We start from the raw sequence: 16,325 nt of genomic DNA, 5'->3' as shown, positions 1-16,325 counted from the left end.
GCAGTGGAAGGAGTCATAGGTTGTGCCACAAGGTTGGCAATATAAAGTATTTTAATCTCTTAAAAATCGTTTTACAGTTCATCTCAAGAGCTACTTTCAATGTCAGGTGTAAGAGAATCATTCTTCACAAACAGCAATCACTAACAGAAGCCATGGAAGATGTTCTTGTTTAAAAATAAAAGCAATACAACCCATGTTCCCTGCACTAAGAACCACTAAAACAGTTCAATTACACCAAAACCCTGTTAGTCCAAACTGACTTGATACAGACAGTGGGAAACTATATAACTACTACAAACTTTTTTGTTTATATTTACTGTTTCCCCTAAATACATTTGATTTTCATACTTCCAGGCACCGTTCCTCCAAATAGTTCAATATAACATCTAGTTCTTTACCAAACCCTGCTGTTAGGAGGGAAGTCTTCTGTGTGTCTCTGGAAAGCATGGTTCCCCTGCCTTATGCTGATCTCCAAGCAAGTCACTTAAAAATGTCTGTATGGTTTCTAGATCCCTACCTCAGTGAACATGACACTCATGCATGTCCACTGAGGGTCTACCTGTTTACATGGATTGAGATCCTAGAGCTTGGTTCTGAGGTCGAGGGGAGGCATGCCTGATGCACCCCTATTTCACAGAGAGTGGCTACCGCCCTCTCTACACAGGCTGTGATAGACTGACAGTGGTAGCAGCAATAAATCTATAGTCAGGGATCCCTGCATCCCTGTATTCTAACACGGGTGGATGACTAGCCACTTTTCTGATCAAATATGTGCAGTCTGCCATGCCTGTGAACCTGTTGCCTTTGTGTACCTGACATGTGTTTGAGAGCCCATAGTCTTACCGGGGAAGGACGGTGAGTTAAGTCATTGTGTGTAATGTGAGCTGTTCTGAGGACATTCCAGCCCCCCCATGCTCATACCCATTCCTTGGAGAAGCCTAAAGGCCTCGGGGTACACACACTCTCTTATCTGTAATTAGGTGCACTAACTCTGCTAGGAGGGACCCTTTCTGTCGGGTGATTATCTGTCTCCCCTGGTCTGGAGTTAATTAAAACTCCTCTCTGAGGAACAGCCTGAGCTGGTATGATGGAAGACAGTAAGCCATCCGTTGCATGCTTTGAACATGCAGTGAATGCCGTAAATGTGCCTCATGATTGGAGGGGCACCCAGGATTCAAAGTAGCAGAGCAGCTAACTGGATCAGCCTACCATTCAGAGGTGATAAAAGTCTGGCCATAGGGATCATTTGTTGGTCAAGACTGGTCTCAGATTCTATCAAGGCAACCCACACCGGTCCCTCAAAGAGGCCAATCACGACCCGTGGTGTGAAGGCAAAATAAGAAGGTCGCTCACCATGTCTCTGAAAACCCTTTGATAAATTGTTTAACTTGAGGAAGTTTTCTCTGTGACTGATGGACTATACTGCACAGGAGTTAGCCAGTGTGACAAGCAACAAGGGCATCGGTCAGCAGTATCGGTAAGAAAACCTGCTGTTCCTGTAAGGCTTGTGCAAGGAATTTTCAGACAGTTGCTCAAGATAAGGAAGTCTGCAGCACATCAACAGAGGCAGAGGGAAACGGGGAAGCTTGATCCCAGTCCTTGAAAGTGAGATCACTTCACCCAGACCCCTCCCTTGGGCTGTGGGAGCCTTTGTGGTACTTTCAGTTACAATCAGTACCTGGTTAAAAGTGTCACTTGGCACAGGCCCCCACCTTTCTCTTTGTGACAACTGGGGGTATCAGGGTGTGCTGGCACTCTGACCAGCCACTACCCTTCTACAGCTAGCCAATGGTTACTGGACTAGTTGGAATCCTGTAAACTGTACCAAGACATCAGGCACCGGTGAGCAGATATCAAAGTCACTAGAGCAGTGTCCTCACTCAGGACGGGAGGGCACGTCTGTTTCTTTGGGTGGCGGGTTATAGGGCTGATGAAGAACATTTGACTTCACATCAAAGGCTGAACCTACTTCAATACAAGGATTGATATCATAGCCCTAGTGAATGAGAGCAGCCCTGTGCAACATGCTCTGTAATATGCAATGCTAATTGTATCTCTACATGTTAACTGTGTTTTTATAGTGCTTATCGTCTAGGCACTCTAATACTGTTTGGGGTCGGAACTCTGGCCCAGAGGGTTGTAGAAACATCTGGGTTTCACTGTTTATCATAGTTTAATGTGTAGTATATTTCTCTTGCCTGTATTAAAGTACTTTTCTTTAAAAAAAAGTAAAGCCCTGACTGGACATTGGTTTATCAGCTGGTAGCACAGTGTGCACTGTATTCTGAATGTCTAACCCCACCTCACTTCCTTGAGAAAGCATTGGACTGCTCTGTCTCACTACCCTGAGAGAGTTGAGTGCTGGAGAGGAGTACTTGGTTATACAGTTTGAGGTCCACTAGTGCTGAGGCCTCAGGACACCAGCGGAGAACACTCCAGTTGATGCGAATGGAGCACAGTAACCCCTGAGTGCCCTGGTGTCCAGGAAGCTGGGTCTAACACCTGCTTATGGGTTGGTGATTTAATTGTGGAAAGAAAAGAGGAATTGGTAGTTTTACTGTGTTAGACTGTTGTTTATTTGAAATTTTTTCAATATATATAAAAAAAATTGCAGAGTTTTTTTAATGTGTGAAATCACTTTAAAAGCAAACGTTAGCAGCGCCAAAAGGACTGGCCTTGGCAAGTATGTAATTGTATTTTTTGCAAACCTATGCAATAAGCGAAAGATGACAAAAATATGAAAAATATATGTCAATGGGTTGCCCAACAGCCGAGATACATCATTCCTCACACTGAAGTACATTCTTTCTCAGACAGCTGTGCACATGCGATCAGTCAAAATGCTGTCCCTCGCTGTGCAAAACAGTCAACAGATGAAGTGGGCTGACCGTCACTTTGCCCCATTGCCACAGAGAAATGAAATGTGATTAAATTAGATAGTTTGCTAAGGGAAATCAAAACCGTTTTTTAACAGCCTAAAATGTGCACACAAGGCGTATCAGAAAGTACATTATCATTATGCAGCGTATGTGCTTACCTCATCACAGGCCGCACACCTGGGTTTCAGGCATTCTGCATGGTGTCTGCCGCAGTAAATCTTTCCATCTTGGTAAAAGTAAATTAGGTCAACGAGCAATGCATTGCAGATAGTACACACAAAGCATTGTGGGTGCCAGCAAAGGCCATGTCCTGCCCTTGAAGCAAATACTGCAATGTCGCCTCCATTTATTTGACCACCACACTGTAAAGCAGAGCAAGAAGAAAGGTTTTAATTACACATAAGTAAATTTTTCCTGGGTATTAGTTTAAATCATGGTTTCACAGGACACAAACAATAGATGTTTAATAATAAAAGCAGCACATATTGGGAAATAAATCAAGGGTTTTCTTAGCATTTAACGGAAGCAATGACACTGGTATTATTATGAACTAAACTGCATTGTTGCAGCACAGTTAAAGAGCATCTCTATGCCTACATGACTTTATAGGCACATCAGAGAAGATATTTTGATGGTAGCCAGAATGTGAATTGCCAGGTCCCTCTCATGTCCCATTTTTTGATGTCAGCAAATGGGCCAGCCCTCCTGAAACCTATCTTGCACGTCAATATATATCCTGGCCCTAAGACCGATATGTTTATTTGCAGAAGCATTTTTTAGGGGTGAGGGGCAAGGCCAGATAGAGTTCCTCACCTTTGTTCAACCAGAACAGCATTTGGGGTTTTATAGAGAACAAGAAAACTTGGCTAGAGTTTTGTGTTTTAAATAGTAAAAAGAAGGGGGGGGGGTAGCCATACAACAAGCTTTCAGTGTATGAGGCTTAAAAAGTCAAGCATGGGAGGAAATACACTTCAAAGCTTCCCCAGCATCCTGATAATGGGAAGCATAGCACAAACAAACCTGGTCACAATATTGCCCTGAAACCACAGGAGATTTTCACTGAAAACCATTCCAGTGATTTGTCACCACTGTGGAACACTTAATCTTCCTTTTTTCTGGTATTTAAAAAGGCAAGGACCAGTCTGGAGGTGCTCACCATAGGATGCTGATTGACCTGACAGAGCATACTTTGAGTGTTCAAGTGAACTCTGATTCCTCTAACACAACATTCAGACAGGCTAAATTACAGTAAGGCCAAGAGGGTGTCAAAGTTATTAATTAGCCAGCTTTACAGGTAGCTGTGTTTCTGTGGCAAACTGGATGAGGCTCGACTTCTAGAGTCTCAGGACATTTCACATGTGATGGCCTCACGGTTATTAATCAAACAAGGATTGGAGTAACTAGAAGAGTTGACTCGTGTTCCCCTCCAAAGTCTCTGAACAGCTTCCAAGACCTCAGCAGCACCTTCCCTGCAGCCGCGGCTCTGCTTGAGTGGTGGGCACTTACAAAGGAGTCAGTGGGATGGCAAAGGAGTGGCAGACGAGTGCCAAGGTTGGCTTGAAACAATGGTGTACTGTGGGAGGGTACGAGAGGTGGAGAGAAGTAACTTTGGATCGCCCATCTCCTGAGTACTCTGTAGACACCTGTGACCCTGCAGTATGTAGGATGACATGACTGTTTAGGCGCTCAGGAGAGGCACACAGGAGGTGGTAGAGCTCCGCCATCCCTCTGTGGCACTGGGCACAAAACTGAAAGGCACTACAGTGAGCAAGTTGCAGAAGTGGCCTGCAGTCCTTTTGTGGACAGATTGAGAAACTATTCAGCCAAACACATATGTGGGAGAGTGTGATAACCTATTGGAATAATATGATCAGAAGCCGGATGCCCTTGTATGGCCCATTATACTTTGAATCGTAAGTTTGCAAACACTCTATGTAGTGCGGAGACCAAGCACCTTAGGTGTGCAGGACCAGGTTAGATGGAAAACATGAGGGGGCACTATGAAGAAGATACCAGAGGTTTGATCCCTGAAACTGCTGCAAGAGGTAGCTATGAGCCATTTTAATAGGCTAAAATTAATAATGAAGGAGTTTTGAAGAAGGAGGACGTAACGTCACATTCCCCGAAGCCTCACAAGATGAAAGAGAAATGGATTCTGTACTGTGGTTGGTGGAGGGAACTTTCCATTCTCTAGAGCCTTCTTTCACTGCTGGTGTACACTGTTTGAGGTAATGTGTTGTTTCCTCTATGACACAGACTCCCCGAATGTCAGATTAATTATGCTAGCACAGTAGTAGGCCTAATAGGACATTTGATAAAGATGAAAATGAATCCAAGAGCTTAATATGAGTAAGAGGAGGACATGTAGTCGCAAAAGACTATGGGACTACATACGGTTTTAAACAGTGGCGGCCGACACAGATGAAGAGTGGTGAGGTGGGTCGAGGGGGTGAGGTGGGTCGAGGGGGTGAGGGGGGTCGAGGGGGTGAGGGGAGTTGGGGGAGCGGGTGGGGGGAGCGTGCGTCGGATGACTTACCTGGTGCTGCCAGCTGCCTCGCGCGCCTCTGCTTCCAGTTCCTGGTCCCAGCAGTCCCTGGGACAGCATCAAGGGCTCCCCATCCAATCCCAGCACTGCTCTCAAGCATGAGAGTAGCGTGGGGATCAGCCTGAGCCGGCTGGGTTAACACTCGGTCAGGCACAGCGAGTCTGTGCCGTTTCCCCAACACGGCTGTACAATACAGCTGGGTTGGAGAAACCTAAGTTCGCATATCAGTTTGGCCGGCCTAAGACGGCTGGCAAAAACTGACATGCACACTTAAAAGAGCACCTACCACTCCTCCTCCTCCCTCCCATGGCTTAGCCCGCCCCTCCCTGCACACGCTGGCTGAGCCAGCAGATGAAAAATAAAACAATAATAAAACAATATTTCATTTTTAAGATGCTGGCTCTGAGCCAGTGGGGCAACGCTCCTCCGCCATTGCGGAGTATCCACCGCTGGTTTTAAACTGGCAGACCTTGGTGTTTGTTTCAGTAGAAAGAGTTCTACAAAAAACAAAAAAACACAAAGGGTATTTGGACTTAAGTTTGCAAAGACACCATGCCTTTCAAACATAGAACAGGAATGAGGTCACAGCACTCTCCTGAGGTCACTGATTAAATGCACTATTTTGAGCTTGAACTCGTGTTTCTAAAAGAACTGGCTCATCCATCAAAATGTTCCAAGGTTATGTCGGGCAGTCCGGCTCACCTGTTCACATATCGCCCCAGTCATCGTTACAGGGAAAGGTCTCACGTTGCCACGTCCCAAATTTTCCCTTTTTCTTTGATTACTGAAGAGTTTCAGTTCTCTTTTCTCTTCGTCATCAAGAGAATTACAGTATCGCACCTAAAACAGATCAAACGTTCTCAGTAATTAGTCTGCATTAAAATATTAAAATATCAATTTCTCTTAAAAAATTGAAAATTGCATACTCAAAAACATAATTTCAATACAATAGTGGCTTCATGTACATACTTCACCCAAAAGGTTCGCAGTTGAATGTATAAAACGATGCTGCAGAGGAGAAACGACTGGGGTGAATAGAGAATCTACATACTAACTGCACAAATTAGCAAAGCCAATAAAACTGACTTTAATGAGCCAACATATTTAAAGACAGATATTCAGAAATATCTTTTTACATGTGTTACATACCCATATGCTGTTTTTGGCAATGCTGACAAAATATAGTAAAAATGTTTTTTTCTGTGCGAAATGCATATAGCAGGTAAAGCATCGGCTCTGATAATTGGTGCGATGAGTGAGTGTATTTTTCAAATGTAAAATAGTCCCTCATGCATTCCAAAGGAAGCACTTCCTGGCAAGTTGAATGATGCAGTAAATCCCCATTAGCATGAGGTGAAGACTAAGAGTCTTCTGGACTGAGGCTCAATCCACTCTATACATCTTTCAAAGGATTGGTAACAATTTACCTTACGGACAAATGTACTGTCAAGCCAGACCTAAAAATGAGTAATGCACCTATTTCAGAGACTTAAATCAATAGTGCTCATCAAGGCAGTACTAGAGGAATCTGGCTTCAAGTGAACTGATTACGCTTATGGCAGCCGCTTCATTTGTATTTGGTATTGAAGGTTTGAGACTAGAGGTAAAGGAAGAGAAACACTATATCATATATTCTTTTTTAACAAGAACAGATTATTGTGGGAAGGTTGATCATGGAGAAACATAATGAAGACTGGTGTTCAGGCATATTTATCTTACTTCTATCCTCCAGCTGTCTATACATAGTCTCCACACACCGCAACCACCATGGCACTCTATATGGGAGAACACGTCACCCAGTGGACTCTCTAGGCTCTTAAGAATGACAATCATTTTTTTTATGGGGTAGACAATCTCTTATTTCTTTTCCTTAGGTTGGACTAGGTGATGATTTTTCACACACTTGCAAGGAGCAAATCACTTGAAAGCAAGCCAGAAGCTCAAAGGATCAATGAAAGCTGAGGGCATTAAATTAAACTAAGCCACAGCGTGGTCCCAAGCTGCTGTGAGAGTGCAGCAGCCGTCACATGCAAATATGGCATTTCTATAGGGTAGGATTGCAAGATTCCATACACAGCAGGTTGTACTTCACAGATTCACCACAGCTTGATCTTCCCATTCTCCCTGGTATCTCTGGGTCTGCGATAAGACTCAACAGGAACTTACTGGACCCATGATGAGGCACATACCTGCCATTTTATGACCACAAGAGAGAATTTCAATGGGCTACATGTCATTACTGTCAGCATCTGAGCCCCTGCAGGATTTCTTAACATGTTTAATGGCGGCTGGTGGGTGGCCACACCTCAAATGAAGTGAACTATTCAGTATCCTTGCATTGGTCCCCACTTAGAGAGTTCAGATACATGAATACCGTAAACATATCCTGAAATTCTACAGCAGTACTACAATGGATATGGCCATGCATAAAAGGCTCAGATACAAATGTTGCATAAAACTTTAAAGGCAGTGTCTAATTCTAGCTGAGACTTCTGGTCTAACATATTGGTAGAGTCCATTTGTGGGAAACAGTGTAGGACAGGGTCAAAGAGTCAACTCAAGAGATGATGATGTACATATTTCCAAAGTGCAGTTGCAAAACATTCTAAAGAAGTCAATGGCAGCTTCTCTTTCTCAAAGGGACATGTATTGCGCTCATTAAATGCATACCCTAGACACAGGTAATGAGCTAGAGAAGGATGGACACACACCCGTAGATCGCAACTGGTGGAGGTATTGCCCCACCAAGGAGAGAATTATAAGACTCCCTAGAGAAGGCTGAACTTTTCCGCAAGTGCAGACCTAAGATACCTATACAACCTCCTTGCATCATGAAATTAGAGAGCTGATAAGACACTCAACAGACATATTTCTACAGATTTTTAGAAAAGTGTTACTCCTTTGAAGGTACTGTATCTAATTTCCCCAGTGGAAGAGGTAGACACTAACATTACCAATCTATCCATTCATACACATTTAGAGGTGGATGAACAATTTTCTGCTGATCCCACAGTAGATGGCATTTTTAGTTAATCTTTCTCCACAAAGAATACTCCACTGCAGACTGCAAATTATGCATCATGCATGACACAATCTATATTGTTATAGTTTTAGCGAAGAATGTAGTTTGTCACAGCAAAATGACAACATTCTCAGACTTAGAGTCTGTGTGTATCTTTACAGGATGCCATTATTTCAGTTGCTGAGCCAGATGTCCCTGGTCCTCCAGCTTCACTGATTTGGGATTGGTTGTTTGAAATTGTAGATCTGGGTCCTTGTTACTGACAGGGTGCACTGCCCAGGTCTGTGCAACAGTGCGCCTGTACATTGTTGCAGAATGGGTCCTTCCACAAAGAATACACTATCCCCAGTGCAGCTGCAAACATGTGCCTGCCCTAGGGGCAGCGCATCAGTGAAAGGCGGACTGGCAGTTTGCAGCCACCAGTCTGTCTTTGACTGCGCTGGTGGCAATCGGCCTGCATTTCAAAGAAGGGTATAGAGCTCTCTTTGAAATGCAGGCATGTACAGCAAGCAACCACAGTTGCCTACATGGTTGCCTTCAAGGATCCATAAGACCCACTTTCTCCCTTTTCAGTGGTCGTCTGGGGGTAGGGTGGCACTGACTGTGAGCCACCTCGGTGGTGTACACTTTCAGTGTGGCACTTTACAGCTCCTTTGCCAAGCCACCCAAGTCCTTAATATGGCACAAGCAGAGATGTAGTGTTTTTTCATTTTCCCATGAAAATGAAGGAATACCCTTGAGATAGCAGCGGCGTGGTCTGTATTACCAAAGAGCCCTTCTATAATGCAAAAGTGCCCCGGAGGTGCAGAAAGTGAGAGCACAGTTGCCTGTTCAACCCCATTGAGACTTTGTGTAATATGGCCCTGTTCCATGGTGTCCAAGTATAATGGTAACAGATGCCAGCCTTTGCAGATGGGTGTCTACTCTTTATTCCTTAAATGTTCAGAGTTTGGCATTAACAGCAGAGCACCTGGTTGTGGAACTGGGAACAGCCTGCAGCAGTCTTCTGTGCTATTCAGAAGTCTACTACTTATAAAGGGAAAAATACGGCTTTTAACCGCATCAGGTCCCAATGCTTACCTCAATATCAAGACATTAGGTTGTTGGTTAGTAACTTCCTACAGTCCTGGAAGAGTTACCCCTAACCCTCCACCAATTTGCTTAGGGGGCATGGTTACTCTGCTTTCTGGCCCAAATGGCTGAGTTGTTTTCACAGAGTCTTCCTCCCAGAAATTCAGGCGTATGTTGCAGCTCCATCACATGAAAGACACAGGTACTCACAAAGAACGCTTTCTCAATTGGCACCTCTGTCATTTCCATGTTTAAAGGCCATTCCACACTCTTCATCTACTATTCCCCTGAAAGCCAGGGGTCGACAGAAGGTCCCAGGCAAGCATGTCAAACGTAGGTCAAGCAGGAGCTGCTCCTTTCCGCATTTTGAGGATGACTAATGAATATTTAAATGACTTCCATTTACATTCAGAAAAACACCTTATGTGATAATTCTGAACATCTGACACGGATCTTGCCTTCTTGCCGTAGCCTGGACACCCCAGCTCTAGAAGAGTGGATTGGAGCAATTTTGGTACCACCTGCAGAGGCATCTGCCTGAGAAGTGCACTGGGGCACTTACAGGTATCTCATCTGTCCTTTTGACAAGGAAGGCAATTCAGGATTACAGGTAGATTTTTTTCCAGGGTGATGCTCATTTTGAGATCTTCAGCCACAATTTTGTGACAACAGTTTTGGTTTGGAATTCCATAGTATTAGAGCTTTGTGTGTCCTATCCGTCACCACTCACATGCCACAGCAATCAATGCTTATTACCAATCCTGTAGGGATACCCCGAGTGCTTAGTTGTGAAGGGTTTAAGCATCAGAGTGTTGTGTGTTGGTCTTTTATTCCAGCTTGTATGTAATTCCCTTTTTGTATTATGTTCCCTATCCGTCCATTCATTGAACTACATTAGGAAATTCTCATAAATCTTCTCTCCATGAAAGTACTCTTTCAAGTTGCAATCAAGATAGGACATTGAAGTTCGGCAACACAATCCCTGAGCAGATCAGCACAGGTCCTTTATAAGGCCAGCCTCACCATCTATTCTTATCTATGTAGTCTTTATTTTTCTCAGTCCAATACTGGTAAAACTGAAGGGTGGTTTCATGACATTCTTACTGAATTTTTAACACATTTTCCAGTCCCAATACTCTCAGTGAGTGATGAACATTCTCTTTTGCTTATTTAATGTTTTTTTAACAATTATCAGAGACAAACATTGAAAACCGTTTCAGGGAGAAGAAGATGATGTGAGGTTCCTACAGTCCAATTTGGTTCAGAAATATGGACATCCATAGGGCTACTCAGACCACTCATTAGATGAAGGCATTGCAGATTCTGTCAGCATGTTCTATCAGCAAATCAGTATAGATAATTTTCTAGGGCCGGCTGCTGGGCTCTTCAAACATTCAGGCCTATGCAACCGTTTTCAGTACAAACATGTTTTTTTTTTGTTTTTTTGTTTAAAGTGAGAGCTTTGTGCCACCCAGTATGTGTGAAATCCCCATCTTATTTGTAACCATTTTTAGTCAGTTATTGCTGGAAATCTTTACGTGTATTAGCAATTGTCAAAGAAAAGAATTCAAAATGTTTTCAGGGACAAGGTGCTGATGTGACGTTCCATCAGTCAATTTTGGTTCAACACTGTCCATGGAATTAGGTCTACATTCAGATGGCTCCCATCATCCATTAAATTGAGGCACAGCAGATTTGGGCAGAACAATCCACAGATCCTTTATTATGCACATGTGAGAGCTCTGCCCCAGCAAGCACTCTGACATATGTAGTTTTAATTATTCTCAGTACAATACTTTCAATACAAAAGGGGGCTTGGTGCTACTCACTAGGCCAGGAGAATTGGAGTAGGGGCAGCAGTGCTGCATCACAAGCCTTTTCCCATAAAAGGTGGTGATTCAAATAGGGGGAAGTTTATTTACAATGTCGCACCTGCTTTCCATACTGATTAAAATATTGCTTCTTGCTCTTTATGGTCAGGTCTTCTTTCACTGGGAAGAGTGTGCATCACTGTTTGGATGCTCGCTGGAGTCTACAGAGTCATCTGCACTATTTCCTCTAGTTTATGAAGCATGCGACTGGCTGCTCAATATATTTTGTCCTGTCACTAATTACCAGAAAACATTCATAACTATTATCCCCAAAAATCAATTGTGCTTCATGAACACCACCCATTCCTCCCCTGCCAGCCTCCTGTGGGAGCAGGGTCATGCCACTCCAATAGCTGCCTTGTGTGGCAAAGTCCAAGTTGCGCCATTTGAAGACAGTTTAACGTTGCTGCATTGGTAATCACCAATGCAACATCTACCATTACTGGCTTCAGGTGGACAATGCTTTTCTGATGGATTTATGTTTTAAGTTTTATGTCAGTTGACAAAAACCTAGTTTCATTTAAAACAACTGGGTATACAGTATTTTATTGATTTTGTTAAATGTAATAAAAAGTGTTGACTAAAGTTAAGGTACTACTTTGGTATGTCCTCTTATTATAAACACTATCAGGAACAAGTTGCATTAGGAGACAGTAACACTGGATTATTTATAGGTAGCTATAATTACTCTTGAGTCCTACTCTTTCTCTTGAAGGTCGCAAGATGTCCACCCACTCAGTTCCTAGATATGGGTTCTTCAACCTTTTGAGATACTGCCTGGCGATATGCAAATGGGGCTTGGTGATTGGGGCCTTTTAGTAGTCACCTGGAGCCAGGGAAACTATAAGATTTGGCTGTGTACATACCCTCCAAATATGAGGGCTAGGATTAGGAAAAGTAAAATTCTGAATAAAGATTATATGTAAATCCCTAATTCAATATTATAATTTACACTATTACTTTTGAAAGAACAGCCCAAGCACAAAAAAATGTAATTGGAATTTACCATCAGCGACTACAGTTGACAGTCATTAATTTTGTAATAAGGTGTTTCCAAATATATTGCACATCTTAATTGCATAAAATCATTGTATCTACCATATCAGAGAATTTTGCCATGAATCTAATTTGTGAAAGGGTAGGTTAGAATAGGTCTTGCAGGATCTCACATTATGTGTTGCTGTTCATCTGGAAAATAACCCAGACATTTATCCTTTAAAGACTGCTGTTGGTACAGCACCAAATAACAGCACATTATTTTAAAGTTGTATTTGAGATACTACTAAATTATCTTTATAGCAAATTAACTGGCTCTAACAATCTTGCAATTTTACTTTGGCCAGTTGTAAGGTGATTGTGACCAGGCGGACGTCGCATCTCCTGACTTCCTATCCATTTCAGATTCACTTATGCACATATTCTTTTACTGGCTGGCATTGGCTCTCTGGGATATCTGTAGATTTACCATTCGCCTGAAACCTCTGCATAAACAGGAGAGCAATATCTTCCTGTAACCTGTACATGTATCATATATACTATGAAAAGCGTTACAGAATTTTGCTTTAGGAGACTCAAACGCAGTGCAAACACCAATTTATAATGGGACATCTTAACAAATTACATTGTGTCTCTACTAAATGTTTTAACTCTTCAGGTTTGAGAGTTCAAACATCTCTCCGTTGGTCATTTGACAATTATCACTTGCATCAATTTGCACTTATATTAAGTGTATAAGTTATAAACATTCCTTATGCACCTATGGGCAGATATAGGTCTTAAGGGACATCAGTTAGGAGTAGTCAAGTATAACGGGTGATATCCATTGGTTGCCCTATGTTATCCCTGGCATGAACCTTGCTACCTCTCCCTTCTGGGTTATGCAGACAGAACCAGGAACATAAAGTGAACAGGGATTAGAAAATCCTTTGTATTTCTTTCTGTAGTTTCCTCTCTTTGTCTTTTCTTTCACATCTCAGTAACAAATAGAGAAGAGGGGTGGTTAAACTGGAGATGCAGCTGTGGTCAAAGAGCGTGTGAAGTCATTTATGCAACACCCAGCATTTTGGTGAATTAATATCCATGCACTTCTTAGTTTCCTCTTACAACATTGTATGGGAAATACTTTGTTATGATCCCATATTCCAAGAACTAACTGAAATTCCATGATGCAAGGTCACGATACCACAAACAAATTTCATGATTTGTGCGATTCAGAATATGATCCCCTTATTTAGGCCATGATTCCCAAAATGCAGGAGTTCCAGTATAATGGCTGAGAATGGAGCTGTGTTTTTGCTGTATTTGTACAATAGCTAAAAGTACATCCCTACTTTTAGCTACTGTCTGATAAGAAGTTCTACACTGAAATGTAAGGTATTTTCATCTTCGAAAAAGGAGCATTCAGTTTCTTGGAACAGGTTATGTCCCACTCAGTCTCCAAACGTGTCTCAAAAACACGTCTCAAAAACACCCAATGAATAGTAGGAGGCAATATTACACTTTGTAGTGAAGAAAAACAAATCAATAACAAAATGATCAAAATATCTGCAGTCCGTGCACAGTGCAAAGCAAATGTGGAGTGTTTCAATGCCTTGATTACTATTATTGTTGGTCAGTTACAAACATGTTAGCACAGAAGAAACATTCAAAATGTTAGTACACAAAGAAACATTCCAAATGTAAACATGACAACGAGAAATGGTTCTAAGATTCTTTATTAATCCTACAGGCTTTCAACAGAAGTGATGTGCACCACAAACTGTAACACAATAATGTTGAACAGAATGTTACTGGTAATTATTCTTACCAATTTGTGTGGGTGAGAAATGATTATGACTAATTTTTAACTAAATTAATCTTGCTTCCTAGTTTATTATGACTGGCAGTTATCCCTACCACCAAGATTGACACATCCATATACCAACGCACTGCACCACCACAAACCATAACTGAATGTCACCAAATTAATTCCCCAAATCCTACCCTCTTATGGCTAATGAGCACCCAACTTAGAAATTGTAATATTTATGTTAGAAAAGCACGAGCAGTAAGAGTTCTATACAGCTTCTAGCATGTTAAACTAACAATGTGCAGTTCTGTAAACACACACACTTTAGGGAACTGCTTCGATTCACATGCATGCATAGCAGTAAACAACCTGTGGGTTGGGTGCACCACATGGATCCCTTCTTTTTACAGTCCATGCTCATCAGTATTCTGTAACAGGAGCACATATCTCATGAGCTAACCTTTAAAATGTCATTGCTGCAAATTAGTAAGAAGCACATTTTACAGATACATATTAAGCGAATATGCGTTATAAAAAATAGGTAAAATGGTTGTAAGCAGAGCAGGGACAGGTATATATCTATAGGATGTGGGAAAATTACAGAAGATGTGAAATTTACAAGGATGACTATAGATTGTAATCCTATAATAGCATTCCATAGGGTAACAAACACTTAATGGAAATATATTGCAGGAAACAGGAATATGACAAGATTTCAACTTTCTTTACAAGTACTTGGTGGTGGTGGTGGCAGTGATGTTAGACTTGTGTTGGGAGTTAGATAAGGTGGTGAAGCATTACTGATATTTTAGAATTGATTAACGGTAAGCATAAAAAGGTGTCAAGAGAAGCTCATTTTGGTAACTGGCCTATTAGGATATTCTACCACTATACTGCATGCGTATATCACAAAACTGTAATATTGCATCCACTACAGCGGTCTATTACATAACATGATTAGTCTAGGTAAGTAGATGCAGACATAAGAATAGTAATTTTATACTTACCTTGTCAATATAGTGTTAGTGCATGCAATATTTTAGTAGGTTGATATTACAGACCTCAGTATTGTGTCATACAAATGACTCCTTTAAAGGCCATACTGGAGACCTTTATGCAACTCAGTGTATCCTCTACAGTGGGAATCACAAATTCCCTCGCTGCATTTGTTATTGCTGTGTCTTTGTGGTGGTGTTTTAAGAAAATGTACTCGGTAAACGATCCTTATATGATCTTTCAGCACTTACCTCATTGTCATGTGGAGGCAGTTGCTGTAAAAGCTGTTTGATTCTAGATTTCTCTCCGGGACTATTCACATAAGGCACCTTATCATCTGGGAGGCAGCTATAATACTGATGAACCTGAGTGATAAACATGCACTAAATATAACTTTTTCGTATTTTATTTTATTGAAAAAATTCTAGAAATAATAATGTAAAGAAATATAAGAAATTAATTATAAGTGAATCAACAAAACACTTGCTACAAGCTAATACAAACTACAAGATTCAATGGCAGTTAGGATGGCCTCAGAGAAAATATATTTGACAAATCAAAAGTTGCTAAAATGTTTGAACTGTTAAGTGGAGGATACCTTAGCTGAAAAATTTGGTAAACTGTTTTAAAAGACATAAGGTATCTCATTATGCTATTTAAATGTTTCTCCCCGATTACTTACCCCCATATGGCCCCTAAACCTAATGATAAAAAAACGTTATGCTTACCTCTGATCCTTTAGAATAGTCCTTGAAAATTAAGCTTTTGTAAATTCTGGGCTAATATTTGCCCATATATGCTAAAGCACAGCAGGCCGATTGTAATCAGAAACATCATGTATTTCTAAAATAGACATGGTATACCACAGAAAACTCCTTCCTCCAGCGAATCATTCGTGAATTTGTACATTACATCCTGTTAAAGTACCAGTGAGATGACCGAGTGTTTAATACTCCTGCTACAGACATTTGTGTGCCAACTGCATGTCACAAGTTTACATCATGTTGCCTGATATAAATATATATATATTACCTACTGGCGATAGCCAGTAGGTAGTTATAGTTAGGACCACGTTTCCATAGGAAAACCTCAACATTCTATTTTGAATAACTTTGGCGCCGGTCGACGAATCCTCGCGAATTTCTCAAAATAG

At 41.6% G+C, this 16,325-nt stretch overlaps 1 protein-coding gene across 3 annotated transcripts in view; it reads right to left on the bottom strand.

The window, feature by feature from the left end:
- PRICKLE2 (prickle planar cell polarity protein 2) overlaps nt 1–16,325 on the bottom strand; it is a 738,899-nt gene that overhangs the window by 121,169 nt on the left and 601,405 nt on the right. For 2 of the 3 annotated variants that reach the window (XM_085624698.1, XM_085624700.1), the window contains 3 exons: nt 15,424–15,537; nt 6,127–6,264; nt 3,038–3,241 (listed from right to left, as the gene is read on the bottom strand). In XM_085624698.1, coding sequence (XP_085480824.1) covers nt 3,038–3,241; nt 6,127–6,264; nt 15,424–15,537 — 456 coding nt within the window. The remainder of the gene's footprint in view (nt 1–3,037; nt 3,242–6,126; nt 6,265–15,423; nt 15,538–16,325) is intronic. The other variant, XM_085624699.1, reaches the window with a different exon arrangement.

Source organism: Triturus cristatus, chromosome 9 (assembly GCF_964204655.1).
Source record: "Triturus cristatus chromosome 9, aTriCri1.1, whole genome shotgun sequence".
In the NCBI taxonomy this organism is placed as follows: domain Eukaryota; kingdom Metazoa; phylum Chordata; class Amphibia; order Caudata; family Salamandridae; genus Triturus; species Triturus cristatus.
Note: the sequence above shows the minus strand (reverse complement) of the source record. Positions and strands in the feature narration are given on the sequence as shown.